Below are 24,117 nucleotides of genomic sequence, written 5' to 3' on the forward strand. Positions count from 1 at the left end.
TACACGAACTTGATATATTTATACATACACGAACTTGATAAAAAAATGATGAAATACCGAAACATGCATTGTCCAGATAGCTTAACTTAAACATTTGAGATGATACAGTGTATTAGATTTTATTTTTCCAACTATAATGACAGAATATGGTGTGGTATGAACTCTATTATTGTGGAAAGGAGAAAACAAAAAGATAGTATTTTGAACCTGCATGATCCATACAAAAATATGGCATGTTCACGGAACTATATTGTATTATTAAACGAAATACATGTACGGAAATCTACACGTTTTACACGTACCCGAACCTATTTATTTTCACGTATCCGAACCTATACGATTTGACGTACCCGTATCTATTCGTTTTACAAATATACTCATCTATATATTTTACACGTATGCGAACCTAAATGTAAAAAAGTACCCGAACCCATACGTTATGCACGTATCCGAACCTATTTGAGTTCACGTACCCGAACCAATCCGTTTTCACGAACCCGAACTTAAACGTTATACACGGACCCGAACCTATACGTTTTACACGTATGCAAATATTTACGTTATACACGTACCCGAACTTATACGTTATACACGTATGCAAAACTTTACGTTATACACAAACCCGAACCTTTACGTTATACACGTATGCAAACCTTTACGTTATACACGTACCCGAACCTATACGTTATACACGTACCCGAACCTATACGTTATACACGTACCCGCACCTATACGTTATACACGTACCCGAACCTATACGTTATACACGTACCCGAACCTATACGTTATACACGTACCCGAACCTATACGTTATACACGTACCCGAACCTATACGTTATACACGTACCCGAACCTATACGTTATACACGTACCCGCACCTATACGTTATACACGTACCCGAACCTATACGTTATACACGTACCCGCACCTATACGTTATACACGTACCCGCACCTATACGTTATACACGTACCCGAACCTTTACGTTATACACGTACCCGAACCTATACGTTATACACGTACCCGAACCTATACGTTATACACGTACCCGAACCTATACGTTATACACGTATCCGAACCTTTACGTTATACACGTACCCGCACCTATACGTTATACACGTACCCGAACCTATACGTTATACACGTACCCGAACCTATACGTTATACACGTACCCGAACCTTTACGTTATACACGTACCCGAACCTTTACGTTATACACGTACCCGAACCTATACGTTATACACGTACCCGAACCTATACGTTATACACGTACCCGAACCTATACGTTATACACGTACCCGAACCTATACGTTATACACGTACCCGAACCTATACGTTATACACGTACCCGAACCTATACGTTATACACGTACCCGCACCTATACGTTATACACGTACCCGAACCTATACGTTATACACGTACCCGAACCTATACGTTATACACGTACCCGAACCTATACGTTATACACGTACCCGAACCTATACGTTATACACGTACCCGAACCTATACGTTATACACGTACCCGCACCTATACGTTATACACGTACCCGCACCTATACGTTATACACGTACCCGCACCTATACGTTATACACAAACCCGAACCTATACGTTATACACTTACCCGCACCTATACGTTATACACGTACCCGCACCTATACGTTATACACGTACCCGAACCTATACGTTATACACGTACCCGAACCTATACGTTATACACGTACCCGAACCTATACGTTATACACGTACCCGAACCTATACGTTATACACGTACCCGCACCTATACGTTATTCACGTACCCGAACCTATACGTTATACACGTACCCGCACCTATACGTTATACACGTACCCGCACCTATACGTTATACACGTACCCGCACCTATACGTTATACACGTACCCGCACCTATACGTTATACACGTACCCGAACCTATACGTTATACACGTACCCGCACCTATACGTTATTCACGTACCCGAACCTATACGTTATACACGTACCCGCACCTATACGTTATACACGTACCCGCACCTATACGTTATACACGTACCCGCACCTATACGTTATACACGTACCCGAACCTATACGTTATACACGTACCCGCACCTATACGTTATTCACGTACCCGAACTTATACGTTATACACGTACCCGCACCTATACGTTATACACGTACCCGCACCTATACGTTATACACGTACCCGCACCTATACGTTATACACGTACCCGCACCTATACGTTATACACGTACCCGCACCTATACGTTATACACGTACCCGCACCTATACGTTATACACGTACCCGAACCTATACGTTATACACGTACCCGCACCTTTACGTTATACACGTACCCGAACCTATACGTTATACACGTACCCGAACCTATACGTTATACACGTACCCGAACCTATACGTTATACACGTACCCGAACCTATACGTTATACACGTACCCGAACCTTTACGTTATACACGTACCCGCACCTTTACGTTATACACGTACCCGCACCTATACGTTATACACGTACCCGAACCTATACGTTATATACGTACCCGAACCTATACGTTATACACGTACCCGAACCTATACGTTATACACGTACCCGAACCTATACGTTATACACGTACCCGCACCTATACGTTATACACGTACCCGAACCTATACGTTATACACGTACCCGAACCTATACGTTATACACGTACCCGCACCTATACGTTATACACGTATCCGAACCTTTACGTTATACACGTACCCGCACCTATACGTTATACACGTACCCGAACCTATACGTTATACACGTACCCGCACCTATACGTTATACACGTACCCGCACCTATACGTTATACACGTACCCGCACCTATACGTTATACACGTACCCGCACCTATACGTTATACACGTACCCGAACCTATACGTTATACACGTACCCGAACCTATACGTTATACACGTACCCGAACCTTTACGTTATACACGTACCCGCACCTATACGTTATACACGTACCCGCACCTTTACGTTATACACGTACCCGCACCTATACGTTATACACGTACCCGCACCTATACGTTATACACGTACCCGAACCTATACGTTATACACGTACCCGAACCTATACGTTATACACGTACCCGCACCTTTACGTTATACACGTACCCGAACCTATACGTTATACACGTACCCGAACCTATACGTTATACACGTACCCGAACCTATACGTTATACACGTACCCGCACCTATACGTTATACACGTACCCGAACCTATACGTTATACACGTACCCGAACCTATACGTTATACACGTACCCGAACCTATACGTTATACACGTACCCGCACCTTTACGTTATACACGTACCCGAACCTATACGTTATACACGTACCCGCACCTATACGTTATACACGTACCCGAACCTTTACGTTATACACGTACCCGCACCTATACGTTATACACGTACCCGCACCTATACGTTATACACGTACCCGAACCTATACGTTATACACGTACCCGAACCTTTACGTTATACACGTACCCGCACCTATACGTTATACACGTACCCGAACCTTTACGTTATACACGTACCCGAACCTATACGTTATACACGTACCCGCACCTATACGTTATACACGTACCCGAACCTATACGTTATACACGTACCCGAACCTTTACGTTATACACGTACCCGAACCTATACGTTATACACGTACCCGAACCTATACGTTATACACGTACCCGCACCTATACGTTATACACGTACCCGCACCTATACGTTATACACGTACCCGCACCTATACGTTATACACGTACCCGAACCTATACGTTATACACGTACCCGCACCTTTACGTTATACACGTACCCGAACCTATACGTTATACACGTACCCGCACCTATACGTTATACACGTACCCGAACCTATACGTTATACACGTACCCGAACCTATACGTTATACACGTACCCGAACCTTTACGTTATACACGTACCCGAACCTATACGTTATACACGTACACGAACCTATACGTTATACACGTACCCGCACCTATACGTTATACACGTACCCGAACCTATACGTTATACACGTACCCGAACCTTTACGTTATACACGTACCCGAACCTATACGTTATACACGTACACGAACCTATACGTTATACACGTACCCGAACCTATACGTTATACACGTACCCGAACCTATACGTTATACACAAACCCGAACCTATACGTTATACACGTACCCGAACCTTTACGTTATACACGTACCCGAACCTATACGTTATACACGTACCCGAACCTATACGTTATACACGTACCCGAACCTATACGTTATACACGTACCCGAACCTATACGTTATACACGTACCCGAACCTATACGTTATACACGTACCCGCACCTATACGTTATACACGTACCCGCACCTATACGTTATACACGTATCCGAACCTATACGTTATACACGTACCCGCACCTATACGTTATACACGTATCCGAACCTATACGTTATACACGTATCCGAACCCATACGTTATACACGTACCCGAACCTATACGTTATACACAAACCCGAACCTATACGTTATACACGTACCCGAACCTATACGTTATACACAAACCCGCACCTATACGTTATACACGTACCCGAATACGTGGATGCTGCAAAACTACACTGATAAAGAGATACATCAATAGTTCGTATACAGATGTTAGTAAACTATATGTTTCATGTATATGACCTCCCCACACCAAAACCAAGAGCTCCGTCGGTCGACACCCTGTTTTTAAACGTTAAAACAGGCTCAGAGGGATTTTATGAATTTCGTTTTTAAACATATGGTTACAATTCGAAAACGGATTCCGGTTTGCATGTACTGTGAATCTCCTTATACCCCCCCCCCCCCATCCACCCCTGCACAAACACCCACGCGCGCACACATTGCGAATTTATCATTCTACAAACTAAAAACGCCGAAAATTTACAAGTGTTCAAAAAAATATATTCACAAATCAATATCCCTGCACATGTCATTTGTCAAGGTAAAAGATATATCGACGGCTGATTAAATATTCACTTTGTATGTGAGGACATTTGAACAAACATTTTAATATATTCATTTTAACTTAAATGGCATTACTTAAGACGTCATTAATAAAACCGAACTTAATTGGCGGAAACTGTCTTGAAATTGTTCACGGAAGAAACGCCAATACATGTATTTAAATATGCTACAATTGTTCCAGACATAATTCACAACGTGTATGGTATATGCGTACTTTTTTGTTTATTTATTTAATTCCTATGGTGATAACTTTGTTTTATAACATCAAGAATTTTATGCGCGATTTGATGTTCCAATGCAACGTTATAAAGTATTATATCATAATTAGAATGAGAAATCACACTCAGACTAAATATGTGCATACCACGATATTAATATTAAAGCAACATTCTTTGATGCAATTAAAATATTTTCTGAACAGAATTTTAAGTGATACATAATGTACGTGCACATGACATTGTGTCTTCAAACATCATAGATCAACTTACTCGGTGTTGTATAGCCATATATATAAAAAAGAGTAATGTGCGTGGCCGGTATTCATTAAGCATTTCTTAACTTAAGTGGGTTTCTAACATGGTCAAATTTAAAGATAAATAAAAGTATTTTAACATAACACTTTGTTTATTTCATAATTAGCCTTATGATATTCATTAAAACATGGCTCAAGCCTTTATTGCAAGCCAGGAAAAAAACATTGGATGGCCGAAGTCGGTATCTAAGCCTTTCAAGTGTGATTAAGACTTGAGGAATCTCCGACTCACAAATAAGCTTGTTTCATGATAGCTCCTCGCTTAACTAAATTGTCAAAGGCCGATTTTTGGTGACACAATGTAAGTATTAGTGGTTTTTTAGCATATTATCTGAAAGTCGTGCTGTGTTGAAAAGCATGTCACATATAGATTCGTGTGTATACCACATAGGTTCATGCACATACATTTTAGGTTTGTGTATTTACCACGTACGTACCTATATATATACCATATTGATTCGTGTGAATACTATGTAGGTTCGTGTATATACCATATAGATTCGTGTATATACCATATAGGTCCGTGTTAATACTTATACGCTCGTATAAATTTACCACAAAATTTCCTGTACATACAATACATATTTGTCTACATTTACCAAATAGATTCGTGTCAACCAACGTACAGATTCATGAATAAACCATATAGGTACGCTTATTTACCATAATCATAAGACTGTGAATTTGCCGTAGAGATTCGCGTACATGTATAACGTGTATAACGTATAGATTCATATACGTGTAAAACGTATATGTTCTGGTACGTGTATAACGTATAAGTCCGTGTAAGTGTATAACGTTTAGGTTCGGGTACAGACGTATATGACGTATAGGTCCGTGGACGTGTATAACGTATAGGTTTGGGTACGTGTATAGCGTATAGGTTCGCGTACGTGAATAACGTATAAGTTTGCTTATGAGTATAGCGTAAAGGTTCGTGTACGTGTATAATGTATAGATTCGGTAACGTGTATAACGTATGGGTTCGCGTACGTGTATAACGTATAGGTTCGGGTACGTGTCAACCGTTTAAGTCCGCATACGTGTAAAACGTATAGGTTCGGGTACGTGTATAACGTATAGGTTCTGGTACGTGTATAACGTATAGGTTCGGGTACGTGTATAACGTATAGGTTTGCCTACGTGTAAAATGTATAGATGTCACTCTCTTACACAAATGCGGTGAATGTAAGCACTTTTGCTTAAAAACTTACAACCTCTCCCAAAATTACAAATTAATCTTAATTGTTTATATATTTCATAAAACATTTCAATAACCTGTCTCTATGATGGATTGGGTCCGATCTTTCCTGTAAATACAGAGGATCCCGACTCGATGCATTCTGTTTTTGAAACCGTTTTTGGTTTGGTTTGTAATTAACTAAATTACTTTTTTGATGAAAGTTTTATGAAACTAAGATGTTCTTATGAAATGTTAAATTCAACAGGTTAACAAAAACATTTTTTATGCATTTACTTGGATAAAATATTAAGATAACTTAAATGTTCCAGTGTGCATCATGTTGCAGTTAATGTGCAATTATTAAGTTTGTGTTTTGTTGTAATGTTTTGTTGTTTTTTTCGTTTAGTTGTTAAAAGACAGAAAGGGGTTATGGAAATTTACTTTCTGTTGCAAAAAGCATGTATATAGCATCACACGTACTGAATCCAGGTTTAACCATTTAAATGCTCGTGATACTTTGTATAAATAATGTATCTATATATATGTATACGAATCTATAGGGTAAATACACGAGCCTGTAAGGTACATACACGAATCTATAGGGTAAATACACGAGCCTATCAGGTACATATACGAATCTATAGGGTAAATACACGAGCCTGTAAGGTACATACACGAATCTATAGGGTAAATACACGAGCCTGTAAGGTACATACACGAATCTATAGGGTAAATACACGAGCCTGTAAGGTACATACACGAATCTATAGGGTAAATACACGAGCCTGTAAGGTACATATACGAATCTATAGGGTAAATACACGAGCCTGTAAGGTACATATACGAATCTATAGGGTAAATACACGAGCCTATCAGGTACATATACGAATCTATAGGATAAATACACGAGCCTATCAGGTACATATACGAATCTATAGGGTAAATACACGAGCCTGTAAGGTACATACACGAATATATAGGGTAAATACACGAGCCTGTAAGGTACATACACGAATATATAGGGTAAATACACGAGCCTGTAAGGTACATATACGAATCTATAGGGTAAATACACGAGCCTATCAGGTACATATACGAATCTATAGGGTAAATACACGAGCCTATCAGGTACATATACGAATCTATAGGGTAAATTTCGAACCTATACGGTATATATTCGAACCTCTGTCAAATGTACACAAACTTGTATGATACATAAATACACGAATCTATGTGGCACAATTGTATATACACGAACCTGTATGGTATATACACGAGTGTACGTGGTATATACACAAACCTTAGTGGGATATACATGTACAAGAACATATGTGGGATATACACAAACCTATATGCTACATATATACACGAATATTTGTGGTATATACACGAACCTACAGGGAAAAACAGGAACCTATATGGAATATACATGAACATAATTGCAGTATAAACAAACCTATGCGCAGTATACACGGATCTGTGGAATACACGAACCTTTTTCGAAAATACACGACGCTGTGTGCAGTATGCATGGAATGTGGAATATACACGAATCTATGTTAAATATACACGAACATACAGGACGCATTCTCATTCATCAGAGGTTCGATCGTGATCAATCTAACGCATAGTATCACCACTCTGGTGAACGAGAATGACAGGACGTTGACACGCAAACATGGGGAACGTTTACAGACTCCAGGTTCAGGTTGGTATTTAAAATGCTGGCAATTTCATTGTTATCTAATATGTTAAAGATAAAACAAAATTACCAACTACTTAACATTGTATAGTTTATGTGTAAAGCAATAATACCGACTAAGTATTTTTTAATTGTTTTCGATTTAATCATTGAGTATGGAGTATTTGGCCCTTAAGTTATGTTTAAAGGCCTAGTTTAATCCTTCTATAAGTGACCCATCCAAAACAAAGTGTATTGTACACAACAAAAACACACACAAAAACGTGTATTGTACACAACCTCTGTGTATTGATCTTAATCTAATAATCTAATTGCCAAATTGTCTTATCAGATCCCTGATCTGAATATCCTGCTGTGCAGATTTGGATGTTTTATTATAGAAAAGAACCTTAAATGGCCCTGAGCCAAGAAAACAAATAAACAGGAAATTGGCCCCTAGTGCATTTAGCAGGAGATGCACAGCAGGGAATGGTCATGCCAAACATTCCTTAAACTAGACCTTTAAAGATGGTTAGTATGTACTTACACAAATAAATGGATTTATGCGACGCATTCTTTTGTGTAAGTGGTCAACATAATATGTGTCTAATGAGAAGGCAGTATTTCTCAAGTTTTTTGTATATTTAGTTTTTCTGACCAGCAGCGACCTTTATTTTAATCAGGTGAAGCGGGGATTGTTAGCAGTGGCTTGCCAAATAAGTGGGGTAGTGGGTACAAACTGTTATGTAGACCACAAAAAACCCCGTAAATATTCAGTTAGTAGGTACTTACCAAAAAATTAAAGTCATGCGACTGCCTTTGAAATGAGGGAAATGCGAAATTATTTAATTGGGTGCTATCGCACGACTCTCTTTTTCTCTGACAACATAAGCGTTTGCAAAGCTATTAAATGTTTCCTTTAAGCAATACAAGATAAACATTTTGGATCACCCATCACGCCGATAATTAATAAATTATTTGTTAATTAATTAATGCATACGCACAAGGGAACTCCGTATATACAAATGAAGTAGCAATAATATATTCAAGGCATTGCCTCTGGTATGGTGTCACATCATGCCCTCTTAAAGGAATTAATCTTATAAGCATACACATATAATATTGATGCAATAAGGAGCTCAATCGGAACACCTCGGTCATTTCCAATCGAAAACAACCTCGGATGTATGCCGTACATTTGTAGAAGTATTTCGTGTGGTATGTGTTTTCAAAAAACAGGCTGAACATGCTGGATCTACTTGATCTATTTTTTATCGCTTACATTTTTTCACCGCATTGTTTGTCCTCGTTCACAGGAAACTGTCATTATACCGAAAACACAGTGGTTACGTTCAACCATTTGTTTTCCCTTACGAGAAACGTAACTTTTTCTAACGATGTGTAATATTTTGTACTCAAGTGGAGTTTTCTCTCCATATATGATGTTGGATGTTATGAAGCACTAGAAATCAGTGTTATCTTGCACGCAAATTGGTGAATTTAATAATCTCGGAAATTAATTTAGTGGTGTCTGACCCACAGGCATCTGAATCATTGTTTGTCACTAAAATGTTGTTTAAAACATCAGTTCCTTTGGTCAAAGACGAATGGTTTGCTAGCAATATATGTTATATTGACGCTGGGATTCCCCGATTGACGTAATGGTTACGGTGGCGTAACGGTTATTGGAAGTTTGAGCTAGATAACTTCTTTTTTTAAACCGACATTACCAAAACTTTTAAACCTAGTTTCTTAATGATAAATAGTCTGGCCAAGTTTTATGACAATCATAACACATTTATTACTCGTAAAACTATTTAATTTAATTATATCACAGGAATCTTCAAAATATTTTAATATTATTCAGATACGTTGATTTTCCTTGATGCAGTTTTATTTTAAAACAACCGATGCAGAAAATAGTTGAAATTTAAACATCCACAATCTTTGTTAACAAAGGGGCGAAACTCTAAAAAAGTAAGCAATGTTAAAGCATGACAGGGTCGTTTACCTTTGCTTCGATTATTCGAACTGAATCGTTTTTATCTGAGAGAAATGACAGCATGTGAGACTTTTTGTTTGCAATACATATCTATTTGTGGAATTATATCAACGCATACATGCCATATTTCTGAGAGACTTCCCAGGGGATTTTGGTCTGAATTCCAGGGGATTTTGATATTACACCAGGGGATTTTTACGCGGCGAAAAACTTGCGCAATATCTGCATTTATAATACAAGAATAAATACAGAAATACACTCAAATTACAATAATTTTTGGACTGAGTCATCATGGTCCTTCATGGAATTTCACACTCATAATATTGTTGATGCTTTCCACTGTCAACCTTAAGCAAGTTTTTTTTTTAATTCCAGGGGATGTGGATCCCCCAGCGGGGGACCAGGGGATAGGTCGAAATTCCGGGGGATATCCCCCCCCCCCGCTGGGGGATATGGCATGTATGTCAACGTGTAAATTCAACGATCTATGTTCAAGATATTATAAATGAATCCAAGAAAAAAGGTTCTCTTTTTCTAATCTCATAAAGGGGCTTAATTCAGAGTTATATGACCGTAGGCCTCTGAATGGAAAACGTGCCTTTAATATCTTAAATCAAAAAGCAATTAAATGTTAATTAATGGTCCGCATTACCATGTAGCCATTTGAACTCAAAAGAGTTTCTTTTTAAATACTAGTATTTGACCTTGTGACCTATTTTTTTTTATTCCAACATAATCACACACTGATTTAATTACTTTTTTTTCAAAGTCTTAGTAAGCATAATACATTTTGGTCCTAGTATTCAAATTATTTCTCACAATTATTTGATATATACTCATTTTAATTACCATAATTAATAGGCTAAGATTTTGTTTGGGTGCACACTAATGTTGATCAAGACAAACAGATGGCCGCCATTATAGTTTTGGGCTAAACAATATAAGGTCAAGGCGATTTTACCATTAGCAAAGTAGATGATAGGTCAAAAGGTCAAGATCACTGCAATTGCATTCCAATGGTTAATGATTTTAATATATCATATAAATAATGTCTGTGTTACCCGAAAAAATGTAAAACTAACCGAAATAAAGTAAAATATTATTTTTCTTGACAAGGGATTGACTTAGACTGATAATAATTCACTGAATCTCGATCTGTTTATGCAGAAATCATTACTGTGTCCGTTTCCGTTTTGAGAAGTGAAGAGAAGTTTCCTGGAAGTGATTGAATTTGCAACCTCTCGAGTGATAGGCGGAAATCTGATACCACTAAATCACTCTCACCCTTGTGGTGATCCAACTCACAACATCTTGCCTGATAGGTGGAAACCTATACCACTAGATTACTCTAACCCAGGTGGTGATCAAACCGACAACCTCTAGTGTGATAGGCGGAAACCTATACCACTAGATCACTCTCATTCATATTTTACCAATTTGATTATCAGCTTGACAATTTGGTGACCCCTATTGTCCCTACAAAGTCACAGTGACCTTTATCAATAAAATTGCTTCAAATCATATATTTGAGTATTACAAACAAGGACTTATCACAATACCTCACTATGGAGACTTTGAATTCAGTTATCTCAAACAGGTTCACTGTTACCATAAGTTCTAGAGAAGAAAACTTAAGGCAATTGTTACTGACTTATAACATGCAGTCACTAATATTCAATACCAGTATGAGGAGAGCTTTTACATGAAGTCACAAATGCCCCTAAAGTACCATGCAGTTAACTTCACTTTCCACAATAAACCTGTTAGCATGACCTTGACCGGAAGTAAGGGCCCAGACATTGCTTGTGCCACATAATCTTTATACACTGAACACTTGGGCCAAGTAATTATATAATACCTACAACAGGCAGGGCATGAAACACAAGAGGGATGGATGGTGCGGTTTTAATACTCAAGTGGGCATAAAAACCTCAAGTGGGCTAAATCTTACAATACGAAATGAGTCGACATTAAAACATTTATTGACAACACATAAATTACAGCATTGGAATAACTTATTGTCAATATTCATACCATCTCAAACACACACAAACAGAATTTCATTATATCACTTGCATAATTAAACAGTTTTCAACAGAAGCCAATTATTTTGACAATGAATGTCAACCTAAGATCATTTTATAAGAATTTGTTCAATTCATTTTCCTATATTGCTTGAGAAGGTTGCAATCCAGAGGGGGGCTGTGAGGTGGGAATTCATGTATTTGAAACTTTCTGAATTCTTGCAGTGTTTCTCTCCCTTGCCACACAGTTTGCAAGGATTTTATATTTATCCTGAAAAACATTTCTCCACTCAAACATCTTTTTTGCATTTTTTTTTTACTGTTGATGCAGGAGCAAGCCCTGATTCACGAGTGGAACACAACCTCACTATTCCAACACCCGTTCATCCTTCCAATACACACCTTTTACTTTGGGCAAACAATCTTCCCCTGCCTGGATTTCATAGGTAGGCCATACCCATTATGTACCCACACTGTTTTCTCCTTTTCCCCTCAATACCCTAGGGCACACCCCAATACCCTATCTCCTATCCCCCCTCCCCTCTGCCCCCCAAATTTGCTTTTAACCCCCCTCATGCCTTTATTATCCTTGTCACTGCTTGCAGTGGCATTCTAGTGCTTCATGGGTCAGGCATACCCTTTAAGTTCTCACTTATTTTCCCCCCTCTTTCCCATACATATCCTTGGGGGCCCAATACCCTCTCTTATCCCCCTTCCCCTCCTTTCCCCACACTTTCTGTAAGCCCTAATTCCCCCTCTCATTCTCCCCTCACTGTTGATGTAGTGGCATGCCAGGGTTTCGTGGGTCAGGCACACCCGGAGTTTCTAGGTTCTGCTGGAGCTGGGCGAGCCAGCGCTTCGTGGAGTTATCATCCTTGAGACAGTTGACAAATGTGCTGTCCTTCAGCTGATCTGGCAAGCACTGGCGCAAGGCTTCACGAGCTCTGTACAAAAGATACCAACATAATTTTTTTTGCAATTTTTGGTTTAAGATTATAGGGGGGATTCATGATGCTACAAAGAAATCATGACGAAAACCTGGTTAAGTTTTCAATTTTGACCATATCAATTCGTGAAAAAAAAAATATATCGCATAATTATAAGCATAGGCCCACTCTGCCCATTCTTAATCATTAATATCTTACTTTATGTCCTCTAATCATTACATAAGCGATCAATTCGTTAATACAGATAGTATCTCCAACAGTTTAATACAGTTTTAAATTCAGTCCAAAACACTTTAAAACATTATTAAAAATACATAATAGAAAATATCAAAGTGAAGTTACCTAGGGATTTAAGAGTAATAGAGTTATGCTTCTTTAAATGATCACATGGGCAATTCCATTTTTCATTTATATCTTAAATAATTTTCAAACATACTTGTTTGTCAAGGAAAGCAATTTGAGAACAACAAATTACAGATTTATTTCATTTATCAGCGACTATCACTCTAAATCAATATTTATTTTATGACTTACAAATGTAAATACACACACACACACACACACACACACACACAAACGAACAAATGAAGTATAATACCTGGGATTATCTGACAGACGAAGGTAACATCGCACAACATGCTTAAGCAATCTTGCCGATGGCTCACGGGACAAATGCAGCACCATTTTGCCCTGAAAAATTTCAAACCAATGTAAATACAAGAACATCATGGAGAGACAGCAGGCTTCTCTGTTTGGTTTGGTTTTAAGTAGAAACATCGGTATATTTTGTCTTTTGCAACCAAGTTCTCTTTCATTACCTTGAACATTTTTACAGAACACTGTTGAAGACACCAAGGATACAACAATACCTCAACTTGCTTTTTTGCGACATTGCAACCAATATATGCCTCACGTTGAGAGAATTTACTACGGAAGATACTTCGGAAGATAATATAACTTTTTACCGTAAAGCTGCACTCTCACAGATTGAACGTTTCGACAAGTTTTATTAATTTTTGTCTTGGAACGAGCCAATTTTTGCGAAAAATCCATGAAAACCAGTTATATAAGACTGCTGACAAAATATCAGATCGCATATTTTAATATTTAAGTTGAAAAATTGAAGTTTTATCCATTTATCTTAAACCATTAGTAATGGTTTAAGCAAAAACACATTAATTTTCGAACAGTTATTTTACTTGATTTTTTGTTTAACAACAGTAATGTATGTTTCGCTGTATTAATGTGTAGCATAAAAGAAACCAACACATTTCAGGTAAAGATAAAAATGATTGCACTGGTGTTTACAGTAAGTTATATTTTCACTTGAAAATATTGCTTTCTTTCATCACTCAGCCAAATACATTTCCTTCATTCACTAAATTTCAACAAATATTCTGCATAGCATTGTCAACTGTGATAAAATACAGTTATAGAGATAAATAAAAAGGACATCATGTCGACACAAACAATGTGAAAAGATGAGGGCATGCATATGGTGAAATATCAATGTTATTCATCCGCATGGTACTCTTGCATGATTTGACCTAGTACGTATTGAACAGTTCAGTATGGTACTATTTTCACAGTTCAGCATGTTACTAAATGCACCATTCCACACAGAAATTATTGCACCGTAATAAATGACATAAATATATTAACATTTTACAAATTGTTCCATAAAAATGGAAAGCGTTTCTACCCGTGAGATTATCTCCATACAGAGGGTGGTTATAGCTTGACGAAAACGAGCACATGCACCACTTTTAATATTTCCACTAAAATGAAATGGCTTTCGGAGAGACAAAAATTCACACAAGTAAATCAATTTAATTATTAATGAGTGAAATTTGTTTAACCATTTGAAATTCACTGTGTTTGAGTAAAGAGAGCTACCCATAACATGTTTACTTGGAGTTTTAATTCGGTCAAGGTCAAAACGCAATGAAAAGTAAGTGTTTTGTTCAAAATGTTTCGTTTTACATATTCTGCTTTGAAATGTTAATATTCTCCACGAAATGGCTAGTGTGTTTCAATCACAAATAAAAGTCTTCCTAGACCTAATCAACCCTAGCTGTGTGGCAAAACATTGTAAAAAACCTGCTCAAATCGTTGACCCCCTCCCCCCCATATTATACAGTATTATGCACAGTCGTAACCCTCTGCCTACTGGAGACCATTATGATAAAATTTTAAGATTATACAAACCCAAAGAAAACACTCTAAAACATGGTACATAAGGACAAGCTTGAAATATTACCAAAATCATGGCTACATGGGAGAATCGCTCATAGGTCTGACAGATATACGACAGTCCTGTTTCATCCAGGAGAATCTTCTGGAGAATGAAGGTCGCCACCTTAAAAACAATACATCGGAAAGTTGGACATATTTTGCAGTTTTCAAACCCACACACTACAGACAACAGATTTTCAGCTGAGAATGTATGGCAATATCTATCCGTATTACTCAAATGTATGGCAATGTCTGTCCATATTACTTAAATGTATGGCGATGTATATCCATATGACTCAAATGTATGGCAATATCAATCCATACTGCTGAAATTCTTGGCAATATCTATCCATATAACATATATGTTTGGCAGTATCCATCTCTTATAGGCTGATACTCACTGTCTTTGAAAGCTCACTCCCTGACTCCATGATTCGTAGGCACAGTGGAATAATCTCTGTGGTAAGCAGGAAGTTGATCACTTCTTGTTCGTCTGTCTGTGAGGAAAAAACTTTTTTTGTTATGGAATAAAGAAACATTTTTTTCAGACCATTAAAGAGGATAACTCAATGATTGCCAAAGCCAGAATTCTGGGCTTTGCTAAAGTTCAAAGTTGTGAAGACCATCCAAAGATATAACTCAACAATTTATGGGACTTACTATACATGTTTTGAGTGTTACTGCGTTTCATGTGCATAGCTTGGCATTCTTTTTAGTTATGAGCAATTACTTGTCAATATCAATAAGAAATGGCTAAAACTGCTGATTCAATACAATTTATAACAAAACCATTTTTTATATGCAGGCCATCAGAACAAGACAAACAAGGCTACACAAAAGAGACTACAAACATATGAGGATATGGTAATCAATAAATGTTTTGGTTAAGCTCTGAGTCTGTGAAACATGTAATTCATAGTTACGATATCCAAACCTCAAACTTATCCCCACACGTATAAATCAGAGAGCAAAATGATATGTTACAAACAAATGGGTCAGCAAAAGCTAGATTCTTCCATTGAATACTTCAATCAGGGTGGATATAAAGAAAGTTTCATTTCATACATATATCCTTTAACCCAATACTTGAGCTGGGTTTGATAAAAAAAAAACTTGCATTTTAAACGAAGACAAAGTCATACCTTGACAAGTGCTCCTATAACTCCAAGACTAGTAAGACGCAGATACTCAAACGGCCTCGTCTTGCTCACCGTGTGTAAAAAGGGGTACAGAAACAGTGGTATGTTGGCTGAAAAAAGTGTTCATGTACAGAATCAAGGGGTATCAGCAGATTCAAAGGGATTCACTCACTGATTTTATGCTCCCAGCTTTTTTTTTTAACTTTGTTGAAGTTGAATTCATTTACAAACTTATATCTATAAGCAAACAGCAAATGGTACATCATCATTTTGACAGAAATATTTAAAAATCTAAAGTGGGCTACTAACGCTCTTTGTCATATTATGTCACCATACTAACAAGATCTTTACAGTTATAACTCTACATTGCTAACATATACATGTATCTTAAGCTTTGGCCAAGGTTAAAGTTGTTGCAGGACCAAGCTATCACTGGAAAACACACAAGCCATTACTACCTTAAGTGACAACAACATGGACTTATTTCTTGAAAAAAGTTAACAGTACGGGTTTAAAGTGTTTAATTTTAGGATTTTACACAAATAACAACTTTATTTAAATCTGATTCAATAGAACCTTATTTAGTAAGTTAGAGGTGTTGACACTCTTCGAAAGGAAAACATAATACAGTAAATTTCAAAACAAAAACAGCTGGATAAGCTTAATCCTGTTACTAAACAGTTAGCTGCAATAAAGGGGCTTAAAACAGTTCAAGCAATAAGCCGTGTTATATGATAGATTTGTACACTATATAGAACATACCAGTGAGGAAGGCTGAGCGTGTCTCAGGATGTGACGCCACACACTGCAGGAGGGCCAGAGCATTACACACTCTATTGGACTGGTGTGCCTGAAAGTTAAAACAACAAGTATGTTTTTAAAGTTCAACTTCTTGTTCTCAAAGTCCAAAACCTGATCTATTTTTACCAGACAATTTCCCCCTTTAAAGTTCATTGCTTTTGCTTTAAAATTAAGAAACAATGTCAAAATCATTCTAGGATGAAATTGAAATTTGTTTACAAAACAGTTTGTCTAGATTTAAAAGCACGAGAGAGAGTGGGTTAAAAAATGTTGTCAATTCTTACAAGAACAATAATGTTGTGTTTCTTCAAATTTCAACTCAAGGTCCAATTTTTATTGCTCAATAAAAAGAAAATAGGTCAAAAGGTCACCACCAAAGTCATCGAAGGAAAGACTCCACTTGTTGTTATGATGTTTTCGAAATTACGTTGTAAATAATTCTCTGAAGCAACATTTTTTGGCAAGTTGATTTTTTGAGACTATACCAAATTGATTTAAATCATAATCCAATGTGACGTCCATTTCCACGTACCGTTAGATGTGGCGGCGTTATTGCAGGGTACACATGCACTATTTCCTGCAACAGGGCGGCCACTGTCCCAAAACTGTGCCATAACATCGGAGCCAGGTCGGGCACAACCTCCCTCTTTTTGCTACAAAATCAGTACATGCGCCATTAGTTAAAATTTACCATTTTTGGGTATGACCAAAAGACCTGAAAATATCTGCATGTACATTATATTGCCAAATGATCTTGTCAAATTATGGTACTGTCGTATCATCTTAATTATACAGTTTTCATATATAATATCATGTATGCTATAAATCAGTATTTTTTATCAAATACACCAATTTTCTACAAACAAATACATGTAGATTGCTATGAACTTCATTTGAACAATATAAACAAACCTTTCAACAACTCAAAATTTTTAACAGTTTGCATACTTCACAAACAATTTTCTGGTTCTTATGTTATAAATCACAAATGTTTAACCAACCTGAGTTCCTGGAGAGCGTTCTCTCGTGTGTCAGGGCTCGTTAGCTCCCCGATCCACTGATAAACCTTCTCTCTTTCAGCTTGTGACATGGAAGAACCGGCCATCAGACTACCAGACCCAGAGGTGGGGGGAGCAGCTCCAGGGTTCATCATGCGAGACTTTAGATTGAACACAGGACTAGTTATTGAAACAACAATTTTTCATAATGTTTCTTTAATTTTTTCATGAACAAGACCAAAACAGACACAAATAAAGATTCAGTTTAACAAGCCCAAATACTATTAAGCCTTATAGGTCTGTGCAATTTGACAACTTGGATAATAACATGATTTGCATATTTCTTGGTTTTTGGGGAAAAATAAGGTGAAGTACTTGGACAGTTGAATCAAAGTTTGTACAGAAGAGAGACTTAGTAAAACCAATTACAGGGCTCTCACTAGGCTGAAAATTTTGGGAGAAGTGACTTCTCCCTTCAGTCAATTTAGGGAGAAGTGGGGAGACTTTAGGGAGAAGTGATACTTTTCGCAACACCTGATAAAAAGCTATGCCATACCACACACCTAAGTTTATATTCACATTCAAAATGATTGCTATAACTATATAAAATAATGTATCATTTTTGGCTCAGCAATAGTGAATTTGTCAATGTTACATAGTTTATCTCCAAATAGCATCTAAAATGAAATGAAAAACCAAGACAGCTAAGGATTTGAAACAATCACAATGACCTTATAAATGAACTGCCAATATAGTAGGGGAGGCAAATCTTATTTTGGTACGTTCGGGATAGGGTACGAATGTCACATTCAGCTATGCTGTTATTTACTTGTCTCTGGCTAAATAATTTTCAATATGCTGACATTTAAGGACCAAATGACATTTAAATCACTGTCCTTGATGAAAACTTTACCAATACATAATGGGAGGTTGAGAAATGAATTAAATTAACTCGGAAAATTGTTCCAGGGCTCTCACTAGGCTGAAATTTTTGGGAGAAGTGACTTCTCCCTTCAGTCAATTTAGGGAGAAGTGGGGAGACTTTAGGGAGAAATGATACTTTTCGTAACACCTGATACAAAAACTATGCCATACCACACACCTAAGTTTACATTCACATTCAAATTAATTGCTACTTAGTACTATACTATATAAAATGTTCACAAATAATGTATCATTTTTGGCTCAGCAAAAGTGTATTTGTCAATGTCACATAGTTTATCTCCAAATAGCATCTAAAATGAATCAAACACTAAGACAGCTAAGGATTTGAAACAATCAAAATGACCTTATAAATGAACTGTCAATATAGTAGGGGGACGAATCTTATTTTGGTACGTTCGGGATGGGTACGAATATCACATTCAGCTATGCTGTTATATGCTTGTCTCTGGCTAAATAATTTTCAATATGCTGACATTTAAGAACCAAATGACATTTAAATCACTGTTCTTGATGAAATTTTAACCAATACATAATGGGAGGTTGAAATATATAACTCTGAAAAATGTTCTGACAAAATGGCGATCTCGCCGATTTTTTAAAGTCATCAACAGGAGTTCTAAAAATACTGTATACTGTAAACACTACATAAAGCAAAAAAAGAAGATATTTTTGTGTTTAAAAATCATTTTTTATCATTTCATTTTATCATGAACAGTTCACTTAAACCAATCAAATATTTGTTGATACGTCATGTTATTGATTTTCTTAGCGCCACCTTGCCGATGGCCCGAGATGGTTATGACCGTCTGCTTCAAAAGCAACAATGTTTAAAATGTCTTGCATTGTTTGTTCAATACATATAACAATTACTTTTTAACTTTTTTAATGCTTAACAAGATTTTTCATAATTATGTTGCCTTTTCAATCTGATTAAAACAAACTTATTTCATTTGATCAGGGACTTCTCAATGTACATTCTGATTGGTTGACCATCAATAGCTCCGCCTACTGGCTATGTTTTGGTAATTGGATGACACGGCCCAATTATCGGATTAGGAGATTACCTAATTTTATGAATGGCTAATTGCGGTGTTTTGACTAATGTGACAGTGGCCAAAGACTGCTGATTGACAGATTTACAATGTGCTATTTTTTTCGGCGAAGTCAATGTCGCTTTGATGATACAAATGGGCGAAGTCTGGGAATTTAAGGCGACCACTTCGCCCAAGTCGCCCCCTCGCGAGAGCCCTGTGTTCTGACAAAATGGCGATCTCGCCGACTTTTTGATAATTATCAAAAACAGAAGAAAAATACTGGAAGTAAACCCTTACATAAAGCATTTTTTTTTTATATTTTTGTGTTTACAATTTAATTTTTTATCATGAACATTTCACTTAAACCAATAAAATATTGGTTGATACGTCATGTTATTGATTTTCTTAGCGCCACCTTGCCGATGGCCCGAGATGGCTATTACCGTCTGCTTCAAAAGCAACAATGTTTAAAATGTCTTGCATTGTTTTTTTCAATACATAAATCAATTACTTTTTTTTACTCATTTTAACGAACTTATATCATTTGATCAGGGTCTTCTCAATGTACATGTACATTCTGATTGGTTAACTTTCAATAGCTCTGCCTACTGGCGATGTTTCGGTAATTGGATGACACGGCCCAATTATCGGATTAGGAGATTACCAAATTTTATGAATGGCTAATTGCGATGTTTTGACTAATGGGACAGTGGCCAAATACTTGCTGATTGACATAATGACAATATGCTTTGATGATACAAATGGGCGAAGTCTGGGAATTTTAGGCGACCACTTCGCCCAAGTCTCCCCCTCGCGAGAGCCCTGCAATTATGGTTAATTCTCAATGCTGTGATTTACTCACTGTTTATGCATTTCATCAATTCTTATTTTGTATGTATGTTATGCATTTCTGAAGGTCAAATGCTTATTTACTTTGTTCATTTTTTTCTGCAATAAATACGGGTTAAACCAAATTTGTATTCCCAAACCAAACAGAAACCACCAAACCTCTTATCAGACAGGAGGTCTTAAGTCTTTATTTTTGACAGCTTGGACACATTTTTGTAAGACCTCCTATTATACTTGCCATACTTCAGGAAGTATTACCTAGGGATTATGTAGACAGAAGCTTTTGTGTATTGCCATGGCTACTGGTAATTGAAGGGCTACTATGGAAAAAAATGGTAGCCATGTAAGAGTTGTTTATAGTAGCTTGCAGGCTTTGGGCAGGAAAAACAATATATACTTAGTATATTACACTTTTCAGGAGGGGAATTGGGCCATTGTTTACATATGTATATTTTTTTAAATAATTGTTTAATGTTGAATGATTCCCTATAAAAGTTTGTATCAACAACATTTACTTAAGTGACTACGGCTATTAAAATGTTTTGTTAAATTAAATAAACAATTGTTAAGATGGGGGGGAGGGGGTTAAAATATCAAATTAATTTTACTCTCTACTCTGTTTTTGAGGATTAACCTGTACTCGTGTCCATTTTGAAAGGTCATGAGAAAGAAGCCGCTGTGGGACTCCAACCAACAACCCCTTGGTTCAATCAGTCTAATCTAGATTGATAATAGAAGTTTGATCGGAGTGCTCAACAATTCAATATGTCACGGAAATATATGACATATATCCATTCATTAACGTTGGCGATTAATGTTATCCTTTTGTTTTTATTTAAAAAGAAATGTTGCGTATCGCTAAACAGTTACCTGATTTGCTGCAATGTCACTCATTATCTCTTTAAAACTTCAATAACTCCATTTATTTCTGTGAAATGTTAACAATTTTTCCTGCCGGTGTTATGCTTTTTTCATGATTTGATAAACAACTTACTGGGTTAAATTACACCATTATTAAATTATACATTATAACGTACCAAACACCACGTAGCGGTTACTTCCCTTTGATATACATGATCACTGTCGTTATACCATGTGCTAATAGTTAAGATTGCGTGACCACGTACAAAATATGTATTTATTTGAATATTGTGTGTTGAGATATGAAACGTGAAACAAACATGTACTGGTAGTACTTTTAAGATTTAAGCAAACAAATGGGGAAGGTAATAAGATAGAAATAAATAATTCATTACCAATAAACGATAGTGATGAAATTCCAGCTCGTACGAGGCGGCAGAGATCTTCTTTGTTCATAGAAGAGATCACTGTGCAGGTTTAAAATTTCCGTTTTTTATAAAGGAAATGTAGCTCTGATTCTGGGTGGTTGATCGACCTAAAAGTTTTCAATATTGAAAAAATTGCGCGGATTAAATCACTCGATCTTTGTAAATATCGTGGCAAATGTCGTCTTTTCATTATTTATGCCTATCGTTTGGTTCTGCGTGTTTTATTTATCTCCTTTCAATAGTACGCGGTGTCCGTCTTTATAAACGAGCTGGATATAAATTCACACAAGATGTCTGAGATGGCGTTTAAAACAAATACTACATGTATAAAGAGCATAAGGGTGTTATCTTATTTTTTGTTCTAAATTACCCCACCCCAACTCAGCCCAGCTGTGGCACGGTATTCTTAAGCGCCTCACTGTGGCCCGGTATTCATAAGAGCATCGCTGTGGCACGATTATCACGAACTTCTCGCTGTGGCACGGTGTTCATTAGCATCTCGCTGTTGAACGGTAGTCATAAGCGTCTTGCTGCGGCACGAAAATCAGGAGCACCTCTCGGTTTCATGAGTGACTCACTGTATCGTGCAAGTCGTAAGTGCCTCGCTGTGGCATGACAGTCGTGAGCATCTCTCGGTTGCAGGATTACCATGAGCGACTCTCTGTGGCATGCAAGTCATGGGCGTTTCCCTGTGGCATGGTAAGTAGGAGCGCCTCAATTTACTACGGTGGTCATGAGCATCTCGCTGTGACACGAACATCAGGAGCATGATTACCATGAGCGACTCACTGTAGCATGCAAGTCATGAGCGCCTCGCTGTCGCATGGTAAGCAGGAGCGTCTCAATTTTCCAAATAGTCATGGGCGTCTCGCTATGACACGGCAATCATGAGCGTCTATCGGTTGCATGATAACCATGAGAGACTCACTGTAGCATGCAAATATTGGGTGACTTGGTGTGGCATGGTAAGCAGGAGCGTCTCAATTTACCAAGGAAGGCATGAGCGTCTCGCTATGGCATGGCAATCATGATCGTCTCTCGGTTGCGTTATTACCATGAGCGTCATACTGCAGCACGGTAGCCATGGGCGTCTCGCTGTGGCATGGTAAGCAGGAGCGTCTCAATTTACCACGGTGGTCATCAGCGTATCACTGTGGCATGATAAGCAGGAGACGATTATCATGAGCGTCATACTGCAGCACGGTAGTCATGGGGGCCTCGCTGTGGTATTATACGCAGGAGCGTCTCAATTTAGCTCGGTAGTCATGAGCGTCTCGCTGTAGTGCGATAGTCATGGGTGTTTCGATGTAGCGCGATAGTCATGGGCGTTTCGCTGTAGCGCGGTAGTCATGGGCGTCTCGCTGTAGCGCGGTAGTCATGGGCGTCTCGCTGTAGCGTGGTGGTCATGGGCGTCTAG

General features: G+C 37.5%; 1 protein-coding gene across 1 annotated transcript; it reads right to left on the reverse strand.

The window, feature by feature from the left end:
• Nucleotides 1–12,403: 12,403 nt before the first annotated feature.
• LOC128232893 (CCR4-NOT transcription complex subunit 9-like) lies at nt 12,404–22,385 on the reverse strand. The gene is made up of 9 exons (XM_052946690.1): nt 22,282–22,385; nt 18,587–18,744; nt 18,118–18,238; nt 17,547–17,634; nt 16,788–16,894; nt 16,047–16,142; nt 15,671–15,769; nt 14,009–14,100; nt 12,404–13,407 (listed from the first exon to the last, which is right to left on the reverse strand). Exons 1-9 carry the CDS (start codon nt 22,303–22,305, stop codon nt 13,233–13,235), a joined length of 960 nt encoding a protein of 319 aa, XP_052802650.1. The 5' UTR covers nt 22,306–22,385; the 3' UTR covers nt 12,404–13,232.
• Nucleotides 22,386–24,117: the final 1,732 nt, after the last annotated feature.

The sequence above is a fragment of the Mya arenaria genome, chromosome 1 (genome assembly GCF_026914265.1).
Source record: "Mya arenaria isolate MELC-2E11 chromosome 1, ASM2691426v1".
NCBI lineage: Eukaryota > Metazoa > Mollusca > Bivalvia > Myida > Myidae > Mya > Mya arenaria.